Source organism: Glossina fuscipes, unplaced genomic scaffold (assembly GCF_014805625.2).
Source record: "Glossina fuscipes isolate IAEA_lab_2018 unplaced genomic scaffold, Yale_Gfus_2 114091, whole genome shotgun sequence".
NCBI lineage: Eukaryota > Metazoa > Arthropoda > Insecta > Diptera > Glossinidae > Glossina > Glossina fuscipes.
In genome coordinates this window covers 44,370-69,081 of record NW_024005893.1, presented here as the reverse complement: position 1 = coordinate 69,081, position 24,712 = coordinate 44,370, and the positions used below count along the sequence as shown (strand labels likewise).

At 33.9% G+C, this 24,712-nt stretch overlaps 4 protein-coding genes across 5 annotated transcripts; 2 read left to right on the top strand and 2 right to left on the bottom strand.

The window, feature by feature from the left end:
* Window positions 1-1,078: 1,078 nt before the first annotated feature.
* On the bottom strand, window positions 1,079-3,478 carry LOC119644359 (probable RNA helicase armi). Its single transcript, XM_038043902.1, has 4 exons — window positions 1,636-3,478; window positions 1,402-1,563; window positions 1,240-1,332; window positions 1,079-1,186 (listed from the first exon to the last, which is right to left on the bottom strand). The coding sequence occupies exons 1-4, from the start codon at window positions 2,467-2,469 to the stop codon at window positions 1,079-1,081; spliced, it is 1,197 nt and encodes a 398-aa protein (XP_037899830.1). The 5' UTR covers window positions 2,470-3,478.
* A 483-nt stretch (window positions 3,479-3,961) lies between these two features.
* LOC119644363 (uncharacterized RNA-binding protein C365.04c-like) lies at window positions 3,962-5,678 on the top strand. The gene is made up of 3 exons (XM_038043906.1): window positions 3,962-4,178; window positions 4,433-4,779; window positions 4,845-5,678. Exons 2-3 carry the CDS (start codon window positions 4,777-4,779, stop codon window positions 5,628-5,630), a joined length of 789 nt encoding a protein of 262 aa, XP_037899834.1. The 5' UTR covers window positions 3,962-4,178; window positions 4,433-4,776; the 3' UTR covers window positions 5,631-5,678.
* LOC119644361 (tyrosine--tRNA ligase, mitochondrial-like) lies at window positions 5,625-7,414 on the bottom strand. 2 transcript variants are annotated; one of them, XM_038043905.1, is made up of 5 exons: window positions 7,196-7,414; window positions 6,812-7,144; window positions 6,188-6,762; window positions 5,898-6,086; window positions 5,625-5,834 (listed from the first exon to the last, which is right to left on the bottom strand). In XM_038043905.1, exons 1-5 carry the CDS (start codon window positions 7,327-7,329, stop codon window positions 5,671-5,673), a joined length of 1,395 nt encoding a protein of 464 aa, XP_037899833.1. In that variant the 5' UTR covers window positions 7,330-7,414; the 3' UTR covers window positions 5,625-5,670. The 2 variants fall into 2 exon arrangements, with proteins under 2 accessions (XP_037899833.1, XP_037899832.1); XM_038043904.1 differs by having other exon boundaries at window positions 5,625-6,086.
* Window positions 7,415-7,462: 48 nt separating this feature from the next.
* On the top strand, window positions 7,463-9,680 carry LOC119644360 (complex I assembly factor ACAD9, mitochondrial-like). The gene is made up of 5 exons (XM_038043903.1): window positions 7,463-8,062; window positions 8,118-8,625; window positions 8,693-8,831; window positions 8,886-9,071; window positions 9,141-9,680. The coding sequence occupies exons 1-5, from the start codon at window positions 7,507-7,509 to the stop codon at window positions 9,663-9,665; spliced, it is 1,914 nt and encodes a 637-aa protein (XP_037899831.1). The 5' UTR covers window positions 7,463-7,506; the 3' UTR covers window positions 9,666-9,680.
* The last annotated feature ends 15,032 nt before the right edge of the window (window positions 9,681-24,712 follow it).

Sequence of the window (24,712 nt, the reverse complement as noted above, 5' to 3'; positions counted from 1 at the left end):
ATGGTCTCGTTCGTTTTCTTTGATTCACCGGCATCTTTATAAAAAAAACGATCCAGGAGATCTTGGCTTACCCTGTATGATTTTATCTGGATGCCAGGGTAAGCCTCCATCAGATCTTCCATTATCCTTATATAATTATTTATTGTAAGCATCGTGTCCACGACTAATTGGTTCAAATTACTGGCCGCAATTAGGTATTCTTTTGCGGATTTTCTTTGATGTTATTTATTGTTTTGCGTTGAAATGAGTTTGCTATTGTGGTTAAATAACATTTCAAATAACTTTAATGTCCGCTCGGCAATCACAGTTTCAACAGTTTCTTCTCCTGGAGCGAATGTGTCTATGTCGATTGCCGCTTGCAGTGACACTGGCGTAATGTCACTGTAGAATTTTACCTTATCAGCGGGATATCGTGGAGATGCAACTGTTTGCACTACATTTCTCCTCTTCCAAAATTCGGCAGGCGGCAACAGAAAATCAATTATGATCTTTTTATCGCCCCGAGCAAATGTGGATAATCATACAGGAGCATAATTGATTTTCTGTTGCCGCCTGCCCTTTTTTAATTTGTAGACGCCGTTCAAGAACTTTTTCAATCTGTCCTTATTGGCTGCGGCTCTGTCGCTGACAACAGTTCGGATATCTAGTCCGTTCTCCTCTGCCAGCTTTATTGCATCTGTTATATCCGTGGTATCATCTGTATGGTCGGTGCACGGTTTTGCGCTTAGCATTATATTGAGATGTGTCAATAAGCTTCTCGCGGAGAAGATTAGATATGAAATGTGCTCCACCTTCTTGCCTTTTGACGAGATACCACAGCCGATCATCTCATCTTTATCTCTGTTATAAATTAGGTGTTTGTCTGTGTTAACTTCGTCGAAGCTATTTATTTCGTTTATATTTAAACATAAATTACATAAATTAATACACAACAGAAAACAAAAAATAAAATTAAGGCGAAAAACGAAACAAAAAAAATTGAAACTAAACTAAATACATATTCAAATTTGAAAATTAATTCAATAATTGAAAGTAATTCAAGTCAAGAAACTAAACTATTAAACTATATATATACATATTACATAAAAGTTACAGACAATTCCGGCAAATCTCGACCAATGTAGGCATCGTTGTCAACGCAGTGTTTGATAATCAGGTACCAATAAGGATCCAAAAGGAGTACGTCCTATATATATATAAAAAGTAACGAGATCGAGAAATTGCAAGGTTAGTTAGTGCCTTGTTTTTGTTGAAACCTAATCCATGTCGCACATCGCTAGGTATAAGCTCCTTGCTTGATCTCACTGTTGAGATTAATATTATTTCGCGTTCCTAAAAAAAACCAAGCAACAATTAATTCAAACATGAGTGTAAATTTGCGTAAATTTACGAAATTTATACCTGTCCTTGGGAATCCTCCACAATGCCAATTTTAGCCATCGCTACGTCGGCATCATCGAAAAGTTTACGCAGACGTTTAACTTGTTTTTCGTACGGTGTTATTATGCCGATGGATTCCGATTTGATGTTTTTTCGATACAGCTTAACTGTCATTAGAAAGACCTTTAAAAATTAAATAAATGTGATAAAATACTAAATTGAAGGGGTTTTGCTTTTAAACTAAAGAGAACTTACTTGCTTCGCTTCATAAAAATTACACCATGATGGCGAGGCTTCTTCCTGCATATCTTCAGAACGAATTCCGCGGAAGGATATGCCATGTGTTTTGGCTTGAGTTCGTGATTGCGGCAGTAAGTCGTCAAGTTGGGTCAGAATTTCCGCTTCTCTAGAATCCTCTTCTATCGTCTGGTCACGATGTTCATCAAAGTGTATATTCAATTGTGGGCATCCACGCGTCCGTGCTCCGGATGGAAACAAGAATTGTTCGCTTAAATTCTTAATCGCTCGTAAGACGGCGTGGTGTTGTTCCCGGTAGCCATACCGGGAGAAGTAAAATTCTAAATGATAATTTTCGCCACTATATTTTTGCTGAAAGTTTGCATCGAATTTAAGCAGAATGCGATTGAAAAGCCCCTTGTGAATCACTCCTTCATATGTGTGTTCGGCATTTTCACTATCGGTCCAGGGGTCTTTCGCTTTGATAATGTCTCCAATTACCAACGAAGGACGACATTCGGAAAGCTTTTCATTTTCTATGGTGAGACGTAAATAATATCTGCCCTTACGTGTGAAATGGCCTCGTTCACGGTTATGTTTGCGTATATTGCCAAGCCACTCCATCTCTTCTAAATGTAAGAGTGTTCCAAAGCGAATTGTGTAGTTGTTTATATTTAATTCTTCTGTAAGGCTGGGGAACATATTCTCCAACATGTCCTTTTGGTAACCCTCAGTAATAAACGCCTGTTTAAATGGTTCTCGTACTTCGAATTTTTCGTTGGGTAACTGCAAATTATTAAACATCGAACGCTTATATTTTTCATATTTACGAAAATGGAAATAATCAGCCATACGCACACAAAGTTACAGGTAATTAAGTTTTCGTTACTTCACTTTTTTTTAAAGTTTTATGCTTATTAACCACAAGGTAAACAAGGCAGAGTCTTTACTTGAACATTCCTCAAGTGATGATGTATTAATTATCTGCTTAAAAATGCGTTAACTCTAAAATAATTATGGTGGACACGACTTGGTGGATTAGTGTTTCCTTAAAATGCGATATGAGTATCAAATAAGAAGTAACGAAGCAAGTTTTCTTCTTCATGGTTTTCAGTCAATTCAAAATCTCAAATTTGTTGTTGTAAAACGTCCCGGAATACGAGTCGATTGAAACGTTCTCACGGCAGTCCTTATGTCCTTTCGTGAAATGGCCAGAGACCTTTCCCCTTGTCAAAATTCTCAGTTAATATGCGATGCATTACACTCTTCGAAATGTCTGCTAGCTCGTACAGTTCCGCTCGACATTGATTCGCTAAAACTCTATGGACTTTTCCGCGATTGCCAGCGAGCTTACTTGATTTAGCCAACTATTGAGATATTCGTGTTGTCACCTCAACTTAGAGTTGCATCGTTGTGAAAGAAGTGTCAGACTTCTCTACATTGGTAACTTACTCGGCTTCAATTACACCGGGAACGAGATTATACCACACAACGGCGTTGCAACAAACACAATGTCACTTGCAATGTAATAAACCATCAGCTAGAAGTTCAATTGGACGTCACTGCAAAATGTACTTTGTCAACTGTGATACCCAGTGTCAGTGAAGCAAGCGACAGTCACTAATAGATGGCGTCAGTAAGATAGTTTATATTGGGAAGATTCTGTTTATTTGAGCGGGTACGCCATACGAACTCACTGAGAACGTAAACTACTGAGGACTATCCACTTAAACCTTCGCCATGTCGAGACTGTCGATGATGACATCGGTATCCAGACGGCAACATAAGGTTAAATATTACGGGGACTATCGTCGTATATGTACAATATTACTAGTATGTAATCAACTGTACACTCTTAATAAGCAAGATTCGCTTAACGTGTTGTTATATATTTCAACTAAAAAAAAACCAAAAAAAAAAAACAAAAAAACTCATCAAAAGAAACTTTCTCCGGCTCGGCGAGAGTATGCAGGGAAGTAAAGATGATTTGAATGTACGCTTTTATATAAAGTTGAATGAAATCATTGTAGTGCTGCATACTCCTACTTTTGAGAACTTTTCAAACCTGATGAATATATCTGAATAGGCAATACAAGCACAGAGAGAGAGAATGGGAGAGCGATCTATATATGAAAACATAGCCAAATGCTTCTAGCAACGTTTATATACACGAAATGTAATCGTATCGCCATTTTTTCATGTCACACCATGTTTTGCGTTTAACTTATATATGGATATGGCAACACTCCATTACAATGTTCAGGGCTTTGTTGCCAGCAGCCTCCATTATATATACATTGGACGGCAATTATGATAAATTAACACTCCACACTATATACTTTGACTTCAATTTGATTACAGAGCACCTTTTCTCAATATTAATGTAAATAAAAAGTGAAATTATGTGAAATAGAGCATTCAATTTATTGACTCCAAAGGTAAAACAATCTTTTCATCCTTGGAACTAGAAAAAAAACTAAACGGTCGGTAGCCCCGTAGCTGATAGCTTTCGCTTTTATATTCAGCGCTTTTTGCCAAACAGCTAAACACAGAAGCGAAAGGTAAACTTTTCATACGTCAGTATCCACTTGATTTTGCAACATAACTCATTGCACTGCACAAACTCTAAATATACACTAATAGTGAGTAAACCGAATATGTGACTCCTCTTCTTTACATATCTATGTATGCTTTTTAGGTTTTAAAATTCGTCTCCTTATATTCCATCTTTAGCTATAGTGTCATAATAAACGCGTATAGTAAAATGTCTAGTTTTGTCTTTATTAATAGCAACTCTCTCTCTCTTTATTAATAGCAACTCTCTCTCTGATCGAATCGACAAAACACGTGTGGATCATCTGCGCATAATTTTGTTTATTTAGTTTCTTGATAATAGCATATTTCCGTAGAGAAAAATTGAAAATTCTTCAACATTTTTGCTATTTCATATTTCGTAAAACGAACCATAAAAAGCTTAGCTTGGATAATTTTGAAAAAAGGTCAAAATCAAATATTCAAAAAACAGAGAAAGTTATGGAAAAATGAAACAGTAATAACGGATATAGTTGAGTTCATTTCGTTTTTCCTCTGCATGACAATCATTATTCGCAAATCAATTTGGAAGTTTTGGAACACTTAGAGGAATCTCCATTCATAAAAATGGTAACTATTTCTGACATTTTTTATGATAAATTTTTAAAGATATATATTTTTTGCATTTTTTATAGGATTGCTCTGATGACAGTGATTATAACGTACATGAATATGTAAAGCCAGATAGAATAAGAGAACCCGTTAACGATGATACAGCAGATTTGTTGGGAAATTTTGATGACCAAAAGCGTCGAGAAATCACAGATGGTATCTATAATAGTAGAGAAAGTAGTGATCTTGATGAGAATATATTTGATGAATATAGTGAAAAAAATAAAAGTCAATTAACAAGTGATGCAGAAGAAGATGCGGGGATAAAGGAAGAAAATGTCTTTTCGAATGAACACTTACCTACAAATGCAAGTGACGTACTTTGTAATTCAAATAGAGTAGCCAGCAAACTGTTGTCGAAAGAGCAATTAACTCAGCTGATGCGTGGAACATCAAAAGCCAACCGCTACGTTTTGTATGTAACTAATTTGGACTTTGACACAAGTAAAACAGATTTATTGGAACATTTTGGCAAAATAGGGTCAGTACGTACAGTTCGTATACCTAAGAATCGTCGTGGCGGATTCGCCTTTGTAGAAATGGATGACCTAGAAGGTTACCAAAGAGGATTTAGTTTGCATAATAGCGAACTGCAAGGACGTCGCATCAAAGTCCAATTTTCAGAAGGCGGCAAAAAAAAATCAGCGAATAAAAAGAATATTTTAAAACAAAAAAATCGCAAATTAGCTGAAATGCGTAACGAACGGAAAGCATTCACAAAAAGCGGTAAATTCTACGATAAAACGATCAAAAAGGAGAAATCTTCTGAGCTATTGTTAAGAAAGAGATGGCGACGCAATAAGACATAAAAGATACTAAATTGACAAAAACTATTTATTACAGTTTATTTCATTTTAACCAACGCACTATATAGAAGTTTCGTTTGCCAACACGTAATATAGTTAAACCATTCCGTAACACGTGGATGCCATGACTAATTATTTCCGCTATATTTTGGCTACGTTTCTGATTAATATAAAAACCACCGGCCGTTATAATTCGCACAGCATCAGCTGGAAAATAAAATACGTCATGGTCTTCTTTAAAAGAAGGATATTTTTTAATAGAAAAAATACCTTCTGTAGGAAAGCATTTAGCTTTCATGGCCATTTGTAGTATGGTTATGTCCGGTTCGGCTAACAATTCTACCAATGTAGCACCGTTCAAAGTCTGTTGAACTTCTCCACAATTCAATTCGGCCAAACCTTCCACTTGACCCTTGTATAGGGCATTCGTTATGCGTTCGGCTTGTTTTAAACCATTTTCTGTGAAATTTAAAAGTTCATTAGAGAAAAATTTTCACATTTCAAATATCTACAGAAAACATAAAGGAATTCTTTGACCATGAATTGAAATTTTTATTGACCTCCATGGACTAGTAAAGTGACATCCTCGGCTAATATAGTTTGAGCTTTCCGCTTTTCCGGTTCTTTTCTGTGTTCGGTCATCAAATTTTCGATTTCTGGTAGAGTTAGAAAAGTAAATAGTTTTAAGAGCTTTTCCACTTCCGCATCCGGTCGCCTTATGAAAAACTGGTAAAGTGCAAAAGCCGATGTTTTTTCCTGATCTAACCAAACTGCAGTACCGCCTGATTTGCCAAATTTATCACCCTCTTCGTTTGTTATTAAAGGTAACGTCAAACCGAATACTTCCGTTTTTCTTTCTGTTCTACTGATAAGCTCATGGCCAGACATTAGATTACCCATCTGATCAGAGCCTCCGAGTTGAAAGCGGCAATTATAATTCCGCAGCAAATGTAACCAATCGTATGCTTGAAATACTTGATAGGTAAATTCAGCGAAGCTCATACCGCCATCAGCTTCAATGCGAGATTGCACGGACGCGCGTGAAAGCATTTGACCCAAGCGAAAATGGCGACCATTTTGATTTACGAAATCGATTATATTCAGGTTTTCATACCAATCAGCATTGTTGACTATTCTAAGGGAAAACAAATTAAACATAAGATGTAAATAAAAATGCATTTTACCTTAATTGTGGTAAAGGTCTTTTATGTAGTTTGTCGTCCCATAAAAAATTTTGATGATTTTCAAATATTCTTATCAATTGCTGTTTGATTGCTTCTAAATTACGTTGTACTAACGATTGTTTCAATTGGCTTCTTTCTGTTTTACGATGGCTGGGATCACCTATCAAGGCTGTTGCGCCTCCTAGTAGGGCAATGGGATGATGACTAGCCCTTTGGCAATGTAATAATCCCATAATAACCAATAAATTTCCTACATGCAAACTTTCAGCAGTCGGATCAAATCCAGCGTATATGGTTTGAGGTGAATTTTCAAAAATCTTTGTTATCTGTGGTCTAAAGACGAAGAAGATAAGCCATAAGAAAATCACTCTCGATACATCTTACCGGGCCGTGTCAGGGAATAAATCTTGAAAGAAATCTCGCTCAGTTAGTAATAATACATTACGATATGAATAAAAACGCTTGTTCAAATCCGCATATTCCAATTTCTTCAGCCTTAAACAAGCGCGTAGGAACATTTTTTAACTATTTATTGTAACTATTTATTGTACGCTCATTAGTTAAAGCTAAAGCAGCTGATTTCTTATAGAATTTTTGTAAATAAAAAAATGCACTTTTTTGCACGCATGTGAGCAGCTGCTCACAACACCACGAACAGATGTTTTAGTTAAGTTTCATTTTTAGTTTAGAGAAAAATGTTCAACTTAAGTAAATCAAGAAATGTCTTGCAATCGTTAAAATACGCAGCATGGCCCAAACATGCATCTAACACATCTAGCGCATCGGCGTCTGTTACCGACGCTAAGGAAGAACATGAAGAAATTGTTTCACAAGCCAGCAAAAAATTACAACCTCGCTTGCCTTTAGCAAAGAATTTCTTCGTAGGCTTAGTAGATAAGGAACTGTTAGCATATCCGGAGGTTATAACACGCGATGATATGGCTCAGCTGCAAAATGATTTAAAGCCTTTGCAGGATTACTTTACCGTAAATAAATTTAAAGAAGACATCAATTCTATAGCGACTTTGGCCAAAGATTTACAAAATTTGGATATATACGGTCTCAATATTTCTCGAGATTTTGATGGTAAAGGCTGGAACTTTAGTGCCAGTTTAATGGCTACGGAACCGGAATGTCAAGGTTCTGTCGATGTAGCGTTCTCACTGCTGCCACATCGTTCTATTGTTGATGCACTGCAAGAAAAAGGTACACCAGAACAGCAGCAGAAATATTTAACAAAGTTGGCTAAAGGTAAACCTTGATTATACTTCGCTTGAAGTTCTGCATTTTAACAGGTTTTGTTTAGGTTCTTTGGTAGCGAGGGAAGCGATATATGAGCTAGATGCTCCCGATTATTCCTTATTTCATACTAAAGCATTTTATGATGCCACCAACCAGAACTGGTGCTTAAATGGCTCTAAGACTCTTGTAGTAGCACCCCCCAAAGCTGCGGAAGCTTCACAGCTTTTTCTGGTTTTAGCACAAACCTCACGGTACAGCGAACAAGTGGAAAGCGATCAAGCCAGCACAACTGCATTTCTAGTAGATTCGAATGTTCCAGGCGTTAGAATTCATGAACGTGTTGAAACTTTTGGTTGCCGATCCTCTACGATGCAAACGGTAACTTTCGATAATGTTAACTTGAAAGAAAATTGCATTTTAGGCTTGCCGCATGAAGGTAAATTTGTAGGCGAATTCTTGCAACAATCGAACCGGTTACGGAATGCTTTGGTAGCCCTTGGCTTGTCAAAAAATATTTTAAATTATTTGACGAATTTTTGTATAGAAACAAAGAAAATGGGTGTTACTTTAAAGTGAGTTTTCAAACGAATTTAATGTGAAGGCTTTGTCATGTTATTTTTGCCCCTTTCTTCTATTAAGAGATATGGAATTCGCGCAAACACATTTAGCTAAAGCTACTTTATCGCTATATGGCGTGGAGAGTATGATTTACATGACTGCAGGTCTATTGGACGAATTTCAGAATCCAGATGTTATCTTAGAAACAGCCATTACAAAGGTAAGTTAGTACGTCCTCCTAAGAAATTACTGTGACTAAATTTTCTTCTGATAGTATTTCAGTTTAAAAGAGCTTTTGAACCTTTCCATAAGCCTTTTGGATTTAAAAGGTCCTAAAGCATTATTAACTGGAGAAATGACGGAACGGTATTTAAGAGACGCTATGCAACTATATGTTTATGGAGAGTCAATAACTATGTTAAATGCTTTTATAGCTTTAGTGGGTCTACAGCATGTGGGAGTATGTTTATAGATCTTTCGTTTATAATGTGAATCAAAAAATATTTAAATGTAACTCCTGAATTTATAGAGCGTTATAGGCGATAACATCCGCAAACAACGTAATCCTCTATTTTATCCTGGTCATATTTTGTCCAAATTTATGGAACGTTCAAGTATTGATAATCCCATCACGAACATGGAATTGCACGAAAACCTTCATCCGAGCTTACAACCGGCTTCTATGTGTTTAGAACAGTCAGTTGCTCGCCTACAAATGTGTTGCGATCTTTTGCTTACCCGTCATGGTACGGGTATCGTGGAATGCCACAACGAATTTTGTCGCATAGCTGATATGGTCTCCATCCTTTATTGCATTTTTTCTAGTTTGGCGAGAGCATCGAGATCATATTGTATTGGTTTATACCTGGCTGATCATGAACTTCTAACTGCTACAGCTATCTGCCAGGATGGATTTCAAAAAGTAAAGACTCTAGCCACAGAAATTTTCAACGGTCAATATGTGAATAATGACAGAAATGTACATCGCCTCTCGCAACAAATAATTAAAAGTAAAGGATATTTTGCGGAACATCCTCTAAAATATAATTTTTAAAAGTCAATAAACAATGGTTTTAAGCATAATAAAGTTTGAAAAACGGGGTTTTGGTATCTCTAATCGCACAAACGCAATTTGAAGCGGAAATACAACGCTTCCAACAAATTGCATTTTGTCGGCATATTCAAATATTGAAGTTAATCCTTACCACTGCTTTTTAACGTGATTATAATTGCGGTTCCGCGCAAGTTCATATTATTAATACCTCTTAAATTTACTTGTACCCCTAGTAAAAAAAAAAAACGTTCTAAAAATTTGGCAACTCTGGAAGAGTTTTACAAACATAAAATAAACTTCATAGCAAACTTCTAATATACATTGTTTCTATTACTGGCTCGATGCTGAAGATAATTTTTTGGGTATATTATTATTTATAGTAATAAAGACATGGAAAGCAATGAGGAAGCCTATTTAGAATTTTTAAAGCTTACGCTGTCCACTTTCAAATTTTTATTTTGGCTTTGACAAGTCGTCATATGGTATTTTATGTAAACAAACAAATACCATGCGCACCATATGTTGCTAAAAAAAACAGCAAAAAAGAAAAATAAAGACAATTTATTTCAAATTTAAAAGTTGTGCCTCAAATTTTTATTACCTTATGCTATTTTCCTTTTTTATATATATACTGATTTATAAGTTAATTTACTTTATTATTATATATGCATGTTTATTGTTATTTCAAACGCTTTTGTTCTTGTTTTCCGTTCAGTTCATGGGGAACCCACTTATCTAACTTTTTCACTTTTTCGATTTGAGCCAAACGAGTTAATATTGCTTGTTTGCTAACAGCAAACTTTATTATTATTATTATTATTTTAATTTTAGACTAATGAATTGAATTCTTAGACTAAAAAAAAAGACATTGAGCACTAGCAACACAGGCTATCGGCTCTAATTTAAATAAATGGATATTTAACAATGATTAATTAGCATTTTTAGATGAGTCTGACTCAACGGTGATTTTTAGCTCGTCATTATTGACCTACGATTGTGGGCAACCGCATGCATCATTGTGAGGTCAAAGTTACTGTCTGCTGCGTATTTACACTAGAACCAATTACACAATGTTTCGCGCGGTCTACGATGCCGTAGCTCCACGTAAGGACTCATACTCCATGACAGTGCCAATTTCCGAACGATCCATTATCATAAAAAAATGGACATTAAACAATGTTAACAATATTTTTTTGGAGCTTGGAATAATTTACTTTTCCGCGCAAATGTGTAACAAAAAAAAATAGAATGGTAAAATATTAAGTCATTGTCAAATAACGAGCTGTCGAAGTTGGCAAAGTTCTAAAGTGCAATTTTTTAACCTTGTCAACCTGATATTAATTTTTTATACCCTACATTCGTGGAGCAATCATTTGCTCGAATGTTTGTAAAAGTGGGAAAACATTCAAATAGACTCACCTTTTATTACAGAAATAGATTCAGAATCACTTTTAATGACGTCCGTTCGTCCGATTATCTGTTCGTCTGATATCTGCTCATATGGGGTCTTCCAAGAAAAGTAAGCTTTTGCTTTTGCAGTATACTTGTTAGTATATTAAGAGAAATGATGTGGGGTATTTAATTGCAACCGTGACCGACTACACCACATGTGGTACAGGGTATATTAAGTTAGTGCGGACGTATGTAACGCGCAGAAGTGTTTAAGGTAGACCTACCTTTTATTATATCGATCAATTCAGAATAATTTTCTCAAACGACCTAAACCTGCCTGTCCATCTGTCCGTTCGTCTGGTGTCAGTCCAAGCATTCTTGTGTTGGAGCTTTAGGTCGCAATTTTTGAGATATTTCAATGAAATTTGGCACACACCCGTACTTTGGTCCAAGGACGAATGATACGGAAAATGGTTCGGATTTGTTCAGCTTTTTTGACCATTCTTCATATAACGCCCTAGTCTAAAAGGTCGTTATAAGAGAAAGTTTGCAATTTTCAAAATTTCTCGGCTGAAGGGGCTGAGTAGTAGTGTTTCGCTATTCTAAACCGATGTAAAAACTTTGACCCAGCTGAGGCAATTTTTCGATTCTCCTCTCATATAACCGATCAAATTGACAAAGAAATCTACGTTAGCGAATTTGAACCACGCAAGTCTACTTTTTGAATATCACCCTATATAAGGATTTTCGGGAAATGTAAACCTTTATAAGCCAAAAATTTGTAATTGTTAATTTTCTTCTGATGAAAATTTGTTCATGATAGTAATTAAATAAAAAAATTAGGTGGTTATTTGAATTAGATAGGTCTATTGCTTGGCGCCACTCCATATAGGATATCTCACGAGGAGTACGCCCTTCAGAAAACGGGCTACATTTTTAATATTTTGTGAAAGAATGGACGATAGGGTATTTTGGTCGAATATGTTTATTTTTTGGACCGTAGCAAATATAGACGTTATCACGAAGAGCGAATTTTTATATGGAGAGCAAGTCTTATCTTCCAATAAACGGGCTTTCATAAATATTGTGGCTTTGAATGAAAATAACGTGTACCTTTTGGTGTATTATCACCAAGAGAAGTGAATAACTGCACTAGGCGTTGCTTGGCTATAACGTGATAATAAAATGATAATGAAAATGTTAACATTATCCGCTTGAACGGCCGAGTAAGTTAAGGATCTCGACTAACTCAATGATCGCGGGTTCCAGTTTCAAGTGCGGTGCAATGTTCAATAAAGCCGATAGCCGCAAATGCTAGCTTTTAGTCTTAGAAGTTATTCTCTAGCTAAATTAATAATAACAATAATTATAATAATAAAAAAATATTGTCAAGAAATTTTTAAAAATCGATCAGAACAAATATCAACATTATTCACTTTCAGCTAATTTTTCTGATTTTTTTCTTTTTGCTTTGTTCATTTGCTTGCTTACATTTACAAAATGTATAAAAAGGGGCGTGTGTATAATAAATGTTTAACTGGTTTACATCTATCTCAGAAAAAAGTTATTATAAATGGTGCAATGTTACTTTCTGCAAATCTCTATTATTTAGAGTATGGCAACATCATTTTTTAAGTGGTGCCATAATTAAAGACTCGGCAACACTGCTGTCGCTTTGCAAATTTTGTCGATTATGAGAGGAATGTATCTTCGTGAGGTTACTTAAAATGTTAGAAAATGAAACTGAATAGAGTTTATAAACATTTTCAGTATTATCATAAACGTAAACTCTTAAATCATTTGAATTAAATGTAACTTCAAATTTTAAGCTGACTTTGCTAGTTTTAAAAAAACATGTATAAAAAAAAGCAGCTCGAAAAAAATCAATATGGTGGTAAACCTCAGCACAAAAAAGAAGTTTCAATGGGCGGCGGCGGCAGCTCTCATAATAAAACAACTAAGAATGCGGCAAAAAGAGTTTAAATAATCAAAGCAAATGTGCTATAGAAAGAAGATTTAAAAAAATTTGTATCTTACACTTTTGTCATCCTTAAAACGACAACAATAAGACAACGAAATGCAAATTTAATCAGACTTTGTTAAAATTTATAAATCAAGTGAAAAAATTGCAAAAATGATGTGTATGGCTACTGAATGAGTGTATGTCAGTTCGTTTCAAACAAACCCAAAAAAAAAAAGGTTGTGAAAAAAATTTTTCAGTATTATTGAATGTGAATGTTTGTACGCGTGGTAATTGTGGTGGCTGTGCCTGCATGGCATTTACCAGTTTGTTAACTTTGCTCTGGGTGTCGGTGTCTTGCAAATCGCGATTCGTTTTAATATTATCTGGTCGACAATAATTTGTGTGTGTATCTCCTAAGAAATTGTGAGAAAATTGCAGATTTTTTCCCTGCTAACTAAACGTGCAACAATAAGACTCATAAAATACCTGAGCGAATACTTCATTCATTTTGAACGCACAATAATTTATGAATAATAAATGCAACCATATTTTACGGCCTGCTCCTTTCGATATTTTATAACCTTTTTTTTATCTTACTCTAAATAAATTCATACGAAATTCTTATTTCCTTAAAAAGAATGAAAGAAAAGGGAGAATAAACTAAATTTTCTGGGGTGAATCTGTATATCAGAAAAATGTGGAATATTTCTTAATACAAAATGTAAGAAGAAGAACGAATAAGGTAAACAAAAACTATTCTGCATAAAAATGGAAAAGTAATTATAAAATTTTTAATAATAAACGAAGCGATATGTGAGTGTGAGAGCACATGAACTAATCTATTAAAACTGTGATTCGTGCAAAATGCAAAAAATGAATTTTCGTTGTATTCGTTTTCATGAGAAACATCGTTTTAATGCTGTTGAGTGTTTAAATAATTTTAACTATTTGAATAAAAATAAATACATTACAAGACAGTCCGCCTAAAGTGTCTCATTCATCATCATCGTTTCGACAACATTTATTAACGTTAAGTAATAATTATTTGTCAAATTAAAAAAAAAAAAAAAAAAAAAAAAAAAAAAAAAGGGTTTAATTTTTTTTTTTTTTTTGTTTTTCTTTCATGACATTTAAAGCACAATGCATAAGCGATATTTACGATAAGTACATTTTCGCGTATACGACCCACCAAAATCAATTACAATTGTGTTTTGTGTATGTTCGAATGTGTGTATAAATAAAACGACAGCAGCAAGTAAGCGTAAGCTCTTTGGTGACAAAGAAAATCCACCATTTTCTGATTATATGGTTTGTGTGCGTAAACTCACGAATGAGTTTAATGTCTTTCTCAATCGTTATATGTATCTACTAATATCGCCTCTGTGTATGTGTGTATAATATTAGTTAATTTTGTTACTGCGACGAATTTTGTAACTGTATATAAAATTAAATTTATATTTTAATTACAAATTAAAAAAAATCCATAAGTAAATGTTAAATCAGTTTTTTTTTTTTTTTTTTAAATAAAAGCAACGTTATTATTCATCACAACAATGCTCCAAATGGTAAGTGTTAGAAGAAAATAATACATTTCTGAATATGTTTTCATTATAAATTTTATACATTAATCCAATTTATGCAAATGTAAGCAGATTTCATTAAATATGAATTTTTAATGAAAATTTTTATAAACTTGTTGTAGGTCAGTATCATGTTAATAAAATTTGTGTTTGTAAAGCTATTATTACATTTATATATACTTATGCTTGTTAGGAGCTTGGCAAAGCGGTTACGAAAAGGATATCCTTAATTCAAAAAATATCTATGCCGTTCTTTTCAACTGACTACACTTCTACCTACTTTTACTTAACGCTTGAAGATAATAATAGAAACAAAATATTTATTCCCTCGTTCCCGCCCGAAGCAAGCAAAGAACAACTTTGGCCTAGTAAGTTTTGTGAATCGCAAATTATCCATAAAATAAATACATTTTTGAAATTCAAATTCAATTTGATGATCTCTGTTAGCCCGCTGTTTGTTGTTATATTGGGTGTTCTTTATTTAATAGCCAAAGGACGTATTTGAAAGTGATTGTAATCCTTTACGACAGACACTTGCACTTAAAAACCTAAGAAACGCCTTGGGGGGAAATGGAATTATTCAAATTATCGTATGGCAAGCGTTCAAATTTATATCACAAACAAACATAAAAAAAAAAAAAAAACTCTCCTCTGTCATAACAAACCTGCTCAAGACAGTAGTTAATCAATATTGTTTGGTCTTGTTTGGCGAATTGTATACGCAATAAGGAAACGAAAGTGCAATAATTTCTCATCTTCCTTTAAAAATGCGCCCTTCTTTCCTGCATTGCGAGTTGATTTCAATCTGTTCCGATCCGGAAGTTAAAACCTGGCACATAAATAACTTCAGTTAAATTTTATATTAACCATTCATTGTCATTACATTCATATAACTGTTTCAGACACTTTGTCTTACAGTCGTATTCTGAGCAACATAGCAGAAATGCCACAAGACTTTCCTTCTTTTTCGTTGCTTTCCCCATTTATCAGCGTTGTTTTTTTAACGAAAATTAATATTGGGGAGTTTAGCTGTGATACAAAACTTAAACTTAAACTATTCGATGATGTTTGTTTTTTTTTGCCCTATCTGCTTTTTTATTCCCACTATAGCAAATAGCTGTATGCCGTTATAATTAGTTAGTACCGTTATTTGTGCACCAAACCGTAAGATTTCTATTTCTCTTTCTGAAGGAATAATGTATTACTAAGTTTTTAAAACATCTAAATGTCTACATATATTGCCAAGGGTGTGAAGAGGTTAATACAAAGTCGTAGCAAGTACGACAAAACTTTATTTTTTTCTTTTTTCGACTGGTGACCGGCCACTATATAGGCGACCAGAATACGCAATAACAGCTATTGTCATTTATTATAAACACGAAAATAAATTAAATTTTAGATAAAAAGGTAACTTTTTATGATTCTCGAATCATATATCAATGTCCGCATTATCTTCTTAAAATTAACTCCCCCTTAGATATATTGCAGTTGTGCCAGCGCTTTTCCCAAACACTCGAAGCGCTTCTTATGTGCGCTTTTTGGTAAGGCCTTGAGCTTTTTCACCGACGTGACCATTATCTCATTCGGGAAGAGGACTGTACGCTGACTCACTCTTTTGATTCACACCCAATACCCAAAGCGAGCGAAAAAATTGCCTTACATGAGCTAACCAATACGCCGACATCCTCAGACACTCCTCTAATAGCGATGCGAAGATTCTCCATAAGTTTAAGTTTAGCCTATTAATTAATAATAATAATTGTATTGTACAATAATAATCATTACCATAATTAATAATTAATGTGCTAGTAAGACTAATAGGTCATGTGAAAAGTCTGCTCGGTCTTTTCCGCGGTTTCGAACTTCTTTTTGTAGCCTAATCGATTCAATTGATTCCAAATTGTGAAGTAGTTGACGTTTCGTACATCCGCTATTTCTGACAGCTTGCGTGCCGGTCTTGCTCCACCAGTTGCAAAATTTCATCGTCTTTTCGTAATGGAATCGAGTAGGCCACTTCTGGGTCCTTCGTTCGCTTCAGAATTCTTCACAACGTACTCTTCACAAAGCATTTTTGTTTTTGCAGCGTTTTCACCCCTTTTTGCATCAAACAACCATCACATAGCGCATTTCTTCGGATATCAAATCAGTATAACTCTTTACACGAGTGAAGAATTAGAAAACTGCACAAAACCTCCACCATGCCGTGAAAAACATCGCGGAGGCTTTTTACGTGACCTAATATAAAAGTCTCTTTCGGCACAATTGTTAATAACAGTAAAGCTAGAGATGTAAATAACATAATAATATCGTACAATATACAAGGCCTTTATATAGTTATCGTAAATTTACTCGGGTTAACAATCATTATGGTATGGAGTGGTAACGAGCTTCATAACTTTATAGCTTTAACAAAGAATAGCCTTGTTGTCAGGTAAGAGGTGAGTCAATGTGCTTTCAGATTTCGCGAACTGAATTTTCTTATGTAAATATCTTGGTGTTCGTGTCCGTCATATGTGCTTGTGGAGAACAAACAGATTCCTAAAATCGGAAGATAGGAAACCCATGTCTGCAGCGAAAACTGCCGTATCCTCTTCGATTTATTTCACTGCTTCACGAGTTGAAGCGTCGAGGACTGGAATCGTCATTAACATCTTCTCAGCCTTCCGTGAAGATTTCGTACCACTTATAAACATCTTTTCTACTCAAAGGAAATCCTTTGATCAATTTTTTTGATCCGAAAAAAAACGCCATGCACATCAAAGTAGGTCTAGCCTTTATATCGGTCAAAAACAAATTAATTATGCAAACTGGCTGATAACGTCAATATAAATTGGGGACATATGTACTAACCTAAGAAAGCAAATCTCTAAAATACCTAACTCTCGTATTTGATCCCTTGGGGGTAAAAATCCTAGAAATTATCCTTAAAGTTTGAAGAATTATTGCTGCAATCATATATATATATATATATATATATATATATATAGTATCAGTTCTAGTAATAATTCTAAAAGTGATCTGAGAATGCTCTTGAAGCTCTGTCAGGTAAAAAAAAAAATAAATTGAAATTTCTCTACGCTGTGTCAAGTAGATTGCGTCTATCAAGCTATGTAAGCATTTCTGATTAGGATCAATGGCAGAATAAATTTAAACATTTTTATCCTTATAAGAATACTGAGCTTAGCTTATCCTGGATAGTCATTTCGATCAAAAACTTAACTATATTTAGATACCTGTAGATCATCGAAAGTGTTTAGAGGAGTCCTACAGCGATCTAAAAACTCAACAAACCCATCAAACCAAACCCTTGTTTTAACTTGTGGGCGCGTCGTGGTAAAATTTTATAAACAATTAACATTTTCGTAAAATATATAAAAATAAATGTATACGCAGCACTTTTTTTGCACGTTCTTTTTTTACACGATTTTGAAATAACATGGTTCACAAAGAAGAACAAATACCCTCCTTTGTACGATTTCTCGTTGCATGGTATATGTCTGATGTTGGATGCATATCTGAGTTAATGTTATGGTTTCGTTATAATAGAGAAAAAGCCGGTTATAATATAAAAACAAAAATAATCAATTCAAGTTAGGTTCATGATATTCTCTCCTCATTTCATATACCAATTTTCCTCAAATTAAGATTGAGTGCCCAATAATCGTTCCAATCTTATCGCATGATGCAACCATGACTTACATGGCTAATCAGATTATATATATATATTTTTTTTTTTTGGTATGTTGAATAGAGATGGACTAAGCCAATAGATTTGTGGCTTATATGTCCAGATTATGTTTCTTCAGATAAAATGTCGAAATTCTCGTTAAAGATATGGGATTTATATATATACTTAATGTTAGAAATCGAATTGCCGTTCATAAGCTCATCCGTATTCGAACAACAACAAGAAATCTGTAAGTTTGTGCTTTGTTAACACTGTAAAGTTATCGGAACTCTTTATATTGACTATCAAAAGGCATTGCTAGGCCAAGGCAGTTCTCGTAAATCCTGTCAATCAAATTTGTATCTTTGCTTTGTTACTGGACGATCCATTGTGGTTACGTTTATTATATCTTTATATTACTACGATTCGCAATTGTATCAAAAATTGATCCTTAGTCTTATTGGAACATGATATATATAAAATATTTTATATATATGTATATATATATATTGTCAAAACATTTGCATTACCACTCAAACCCCATGAAAAACAAATTTTCTTGATCGGAATCGAAATTAATCTAAGCATGTCTGTCTGTCAATCTGTATAAACATTCTCTTGGCTATCGCCTTCAAATTTGGCAAAAACTTTGGAAATTCTTGGATTCGTAATGATATTGAGAATAGGCAAAGTCGGCCAAGAGATACGCCTGCAAGTGATGCAATTTAAGTTTAGCACGGATTTTATATATATATTTTTTTTTTTGTTCATAGTTAGACAATGCATCAGCCGCGCCCATTCACTATCATGAAGTATGAAAATATTGTTCTTCGTCTTCTCCTTTTTCTTAATCTTTTTGTTTTGTTAAGACAACTTTGATGGGTATAAGATATTTGGTGACTACCGAATGTAATTTTCTTATTTGGTTTTTTTTTTTTTTTTTTTTTAAATTTTTTGTGTTTATGAGTTTTACAATCTTTTCTTTCTTTTTTTTTTGGCAATTTCTACATTTTCTATAACAGTATGAATTAATTTGCTTATTGAACAAAAATAATGAAATCATCTTATAAGTCGCTCGCTCGCTTCGTATTGGATTTTTTTTTTTTTCACAAAATTTATTAAGCGATCATTTGTATGACGTGTTTTTACAAGTAATTGTTTCATATTTAATTTACGCACGTTGTGTAAGAGACTTTTTTAAAAATAGATTTACGCAGCTAACTGGTTAAACTTTCTTTCCGTAATAATGGCCGATGTTAGTAGGCATTAATATATCAATCATATATATATATATATATATATATATATATATATAATTATATAATATATTAATAATATTTTAGTAATTGAGTGCTTTCGCGAAACTAATCGTGCTCGTGCAAATATTTATAATACGTAAAGGAAAAGAGTGGAAAAAATATATGCCTATATACATATATATATATGTATATATATATATATATAATTGCAAGTTTGATAAAAGTTTAGTCTTATTAAGAGACACACACATGCATAGAGTACAACGAATTTCGGAAGTAGTTTATATATATATGCATACATGCATATACATAGATACATACATACAAATGCATACATGTACGTCTGTGCATGTTTGTTTGTACATATGTATTTGTACATATATATATATATATATATATATATATTGTGTGTGTGTGTGTGTGTCTATATATACATATTGTGTGTGTGTATTTATATATATATGCATATATTTTACGATCAAAAGGTGGCTTTTTTTCTTTTAATCTTTTTTTAGGGTTTATTTATTCATTTTATATTGAATAAATATAAGATGAAAATATGCTTATAAATGTTATAATTATTTGCATTCCTTTTATCTCTCTTGCGTGAAAGTGTGTATCCCTTTTCTCTTTCTCCAACTATGTATGCTGCTCTTCTTCAGATTGTTTTTTTTGTTATTTTTGTTATTTTTATTGCTCTTTAGTGGTCCCTGTTATTTTTTGGTCACGTTTATCTACAAAAATTCTACCTTAAGGTGCAGTACAAATGCAAAAAGGAAAAGGAGACAAAAAAAAAAAAAATAAAATAAAAAGCAAATGATTTAGGCTGAAATTGAAGTTGAATGCAATACTAGTTATAGTCTTCTGCTTGCTGCAGAGTAGAGTAGAGTAGTGTAGTGTAGTGTCGTGTCGTATCGTGTCGTAGCGTAGCGTAGTGTTGTGTAGTATAGTGTAGAGTAGATAATTGTTGGAGAAGGCTATGGAGAAGATGTGTGGATTAGTTAGAGGAAGAGTAGTAGTTTTAAAGTGCATATAAACATGAATATGAACACGAAGGTAAGCTGCAGAGTAGTACTTTATGAGCATGTATGTATGCAAGTACTTACGTACGTATGTGTGATAATGATGATGATGATGATGATGGCGATGATGACGATGATGATGATGCCGTATCCACATATATTTGTATAATTCTACTTAAGTGTAAGTGAATGAATGCGCTTATGTTTATTTGGTTGGTCGGTCGTATTGTGTCGGGAATACAAGTGGATTGGATTGAAACGGTTTGTTTTAAATGTTTCATTTCAACACCGTTTTGGCTCCTGGCTTCAATTTGCTTTGACTTTAGACCCGGTAAGATACACCACAGATATAACAGCAACAGCAACAGCAGACAATAACACTAAAGCAATTCGAGGTGTGTGTGCGCTCGTGTACGCGGGAATATTACGGACTTGTGCTGCTACTGCTCTTGTATTATCATTCCACATTCATTTGCTGCTGCCTGCCAGCCTGCCTGCCACACGTTTCTTTCTTGCTTTCGTTTTATTGTTATTATAATAATTTTTTTTTTGTTTTTGGTTTTTTGTCATTGTTTCCCATTTTGATTCTCATCAGTGCGCATTAATATGTAGAAAGAAATTCTTTTTCTACTGTGTTCAAGTTTTATGTTCTTTTACGTTGCTGCTCTTGCTGTTGTTGTTGTTGCTGTTGCTGTTGTTGTTATTATTATTATTATTGTTGTTGATATTGCTGTTAGTGTTTTGTTTGTATTCTGCTCTCATAATCCATGAGATGGTTTTCTAGACGGCAACTATACACCGCTGTGCAAAAATGAGCCAAGCACGGGGCAGTTAATAATAAAACATGCACATATCTATACAATTACAAACACCATATATATGAATATATATATATATATACATATATATATACATAAACACACACCTACAAACATAAATATAAATATATATAACCGCAGTGTATACGTATAACAATTGATTGAAAATTGGAGTGGAAATGTTGTATCGTCGTCATCGTTGCCTTCGTTTTGCTGTGCTGTGTGGCAGCCCGAATAAATGAATTTATGTACAATTGCTTATGTGTGACTGTGTATATGTTGTTTGGTAATGGTTTTAATGTGTTTGTTTGCATTGTGTATATTTTTGAAAAAAAAAAAAAAAAAAAGAATTGTTGTTGCTTCTGAGGTGGTAGTAGTGGTGGTGGTGGTGGTGGTGGTTGGTGTTGTTGGTTTATACTCTTAAAAAGTTTTTTTTATATTTAGTTGCTTTTTTTTTTTTTTGTTTTTTTTCATTGGTCGTATATTTTTGTACATTTTTTCGTGCGTTATATTGCGTTGTTGTCGTCGTCGTTGTTTTCGTCATTCTCGTCTTAAAATTGCTGTTGTTTTTCAGTTTCAGTTGTTGTTGGTTTGTTGGGCTCTTAATATTTATGACTCTTGAGCAGTTTTGTTCTTCTTGCTTTTGTTCCGTGAAGATTCTTGGGCGCTTTATGTTTGTTTGTTTGTTTATTTATATGTTTCTTTATTTGCTGCACATTTATACGGCTTGCCTTTCACGTCGAGGATTTTTGTATTCTCTCATATACATATTGAAGACATTTACATATATCCAATATGTTCAGTCAGCGTAGTTATATCATTGTTTCTGCTTTGTTCCTTTCGATTTGCGTTCTCTTCTTCTTTGCAAAATTCATTTCATTTGTGAAAAATATTTTCTTGAGGATTTTGCAGTTTTTTATTTTCCATTTTTTTCCTGTTGTGCTCTTCTTCCACTTTTTTCATTTGTTTCAATTCCTAGTGTCGTTTCTACTTATGATATACTACAACAATACGACGACGATAGTAGTTAACGAAATTATCGCTTAACTCGAAAAAAACAAATTAAAAAAAATTAATATGTGCAAATATAAATAAATAATTGGGAAGATTTTATTCATAAATTAAATATTATTTACACCTTTGCTTTGATTAATAATACACAGTTTACATGTGTGCATATGTAGGAGGGAGAAACGCTCGAAATACTTCCAATTGACAGATTATGGGAAAATTTCTCTGGCAATTTCTTTAAATAATGTTTTTCTCTTTGGTTTTATTTTTCTTTTTTTTTTTTTTTTTTGCTTTAAAAATACTCACGTTGTGCACGTTATGATGAATTCAATCAACAGTTATATAACGGTGTCTACGGTAATTACAAAATCGAAAAATTGTTAACAGATAACGATCTTCTTTTACACTCTTCCAAAATTATGAATTCAGAAAACATTGACACAATATCAAAAGGCACTCGAGCTGCCTATAAAGGCAGCGCGGATAAGGCGATTGGGTTTTTCTTACTTGCTTTTACTTGTTCCTCATAAGCTATGTAAGTGATTGGTTAGGCTTTTACGGCAAATGTGCTCGTAGGTATATCCCCAGTCGGAGAGATACTGTTTACCTCAAACACAAGAGAACCCTCTGATCGAGTCGTAGGAGAGGGAGAAGAGGAATGGAAAAGTTGTGACCCTCTTAAGGATCAATTATGTGGAAACGAATAATTTTAATTTAAATGATAGAGAGTTGTAAGCGTTACAGATTGACATTCAAGTAATAGCTTTTTCGATCGGAAAAAGAAAATTAAAAACATTAAACACCCTACACCATTTCCCTTAATAGTGTCATTTCCCACAAACTTTTATACATTGTTGTTAACCAGGACAGATAAGCTTAAATCGCTTCAGAAAATTACTCCGTTCGATATAATATAAAGCGGGCGTGTCTAATTGAAGCCCTTCTGGGTATTGCGTAGGCGTCCGCACAAAGTTAATATGCCCTTGTGCGAAAGAAAGCAAGACGGACAGATAAGCTTAGATCGATTCAGAGACTGACACCGGGAACGATCGATATAATAAAACGGGGCAAGTCTATTTGAAATCCTTCGGGATATGGCACATATTCCCACAAGCTACTAATATACTCTTGTACACACAAGGACAGACCAGCTTAGATCCGAATCGATCGATGTAACAAAATCAGAGTGAGTTTATTTCAAGTCCTTCTAGGTACTGCACACATCTGTACAAAAGAAGACAAGGCGGACAGACAAGGTTAGATCGGTTCAGGAACTGACTCGGAATCAATAGATATAACAAAACGGGTCAGTCTATTTCAAGTTCTTCGGAATATTACATAAATCTGCACAAACTTAATATACTCTCCACAGCAAGTAGTGTAGAGCATAATAAATAAACTATTACTGCTAGGGCTTCTCTAAATGCTTTATATCAATCATATGTGCAGTCAGTATAAGCGATTGCAGAAAAAGTGTGAGATTAAAAAAAAAAGCAGCAGCAGCAGCCTTAAATAAACAGAGTCGTATATTGCTGCACCCCTAGCTTTCGTTGTCCGACTCTAAACATTGTGCACAACTAACCTACGGAAATGAGTTTGTGGCGATATTCTTTTATGCGCAGCATCCTTAAAATGACAAATTCTGGATATGTTAGTGAAAATGTCTATAAAATGAATTTTTGGCACGTGCCATTTGTCTTTTTTTTTTTTTTTTTTTTTTTATCTCATGATACTTGATATCATCTTGACGTAGATGACGATGCTGGACGTAATCCGCCTACAATTGTATTAACAATGACATTGATTTTCATGAAACGGAAATGTTACACGAATAAAATGAAAAGAACAAAAGACACCTGCTTGTTATGAAACGAAGTCATAGGAAAGATTTAACTGCCGTTTACGATATATTTGTTATAAGATTTGCTGCACTTTTCAAAAAATGGTTTCACTTATATCTAGAGAGTGATTAGCTTTGTGTGTTTATATGTCGTTTATATTTTTTCCTGATCGTTCTTAAGGCGGCGTTTCATTCCATCAATACATTGAATATGTGAATTTCTGGGAAAAAAGAAGAAGAAGAAGAAGAAGAAGAAGAATTAAATGTATCGTTACCGGCAAATCGGAAAAACTATTTCTAAATTTCTAATGGATTTGCGTTAACAATGTAACTGTATGTTATATAAAGTGCAATAAGTTTCGTAACATTATATGTCATCAGTAGAACGGTAAATCGCTTACTTATGCGAAACATATTTATATATATATATATATATATATGCTCAATGCATATTGCAGGAGGAGGAGGAGGAGGAGGAGGAGTAATTACCTAATG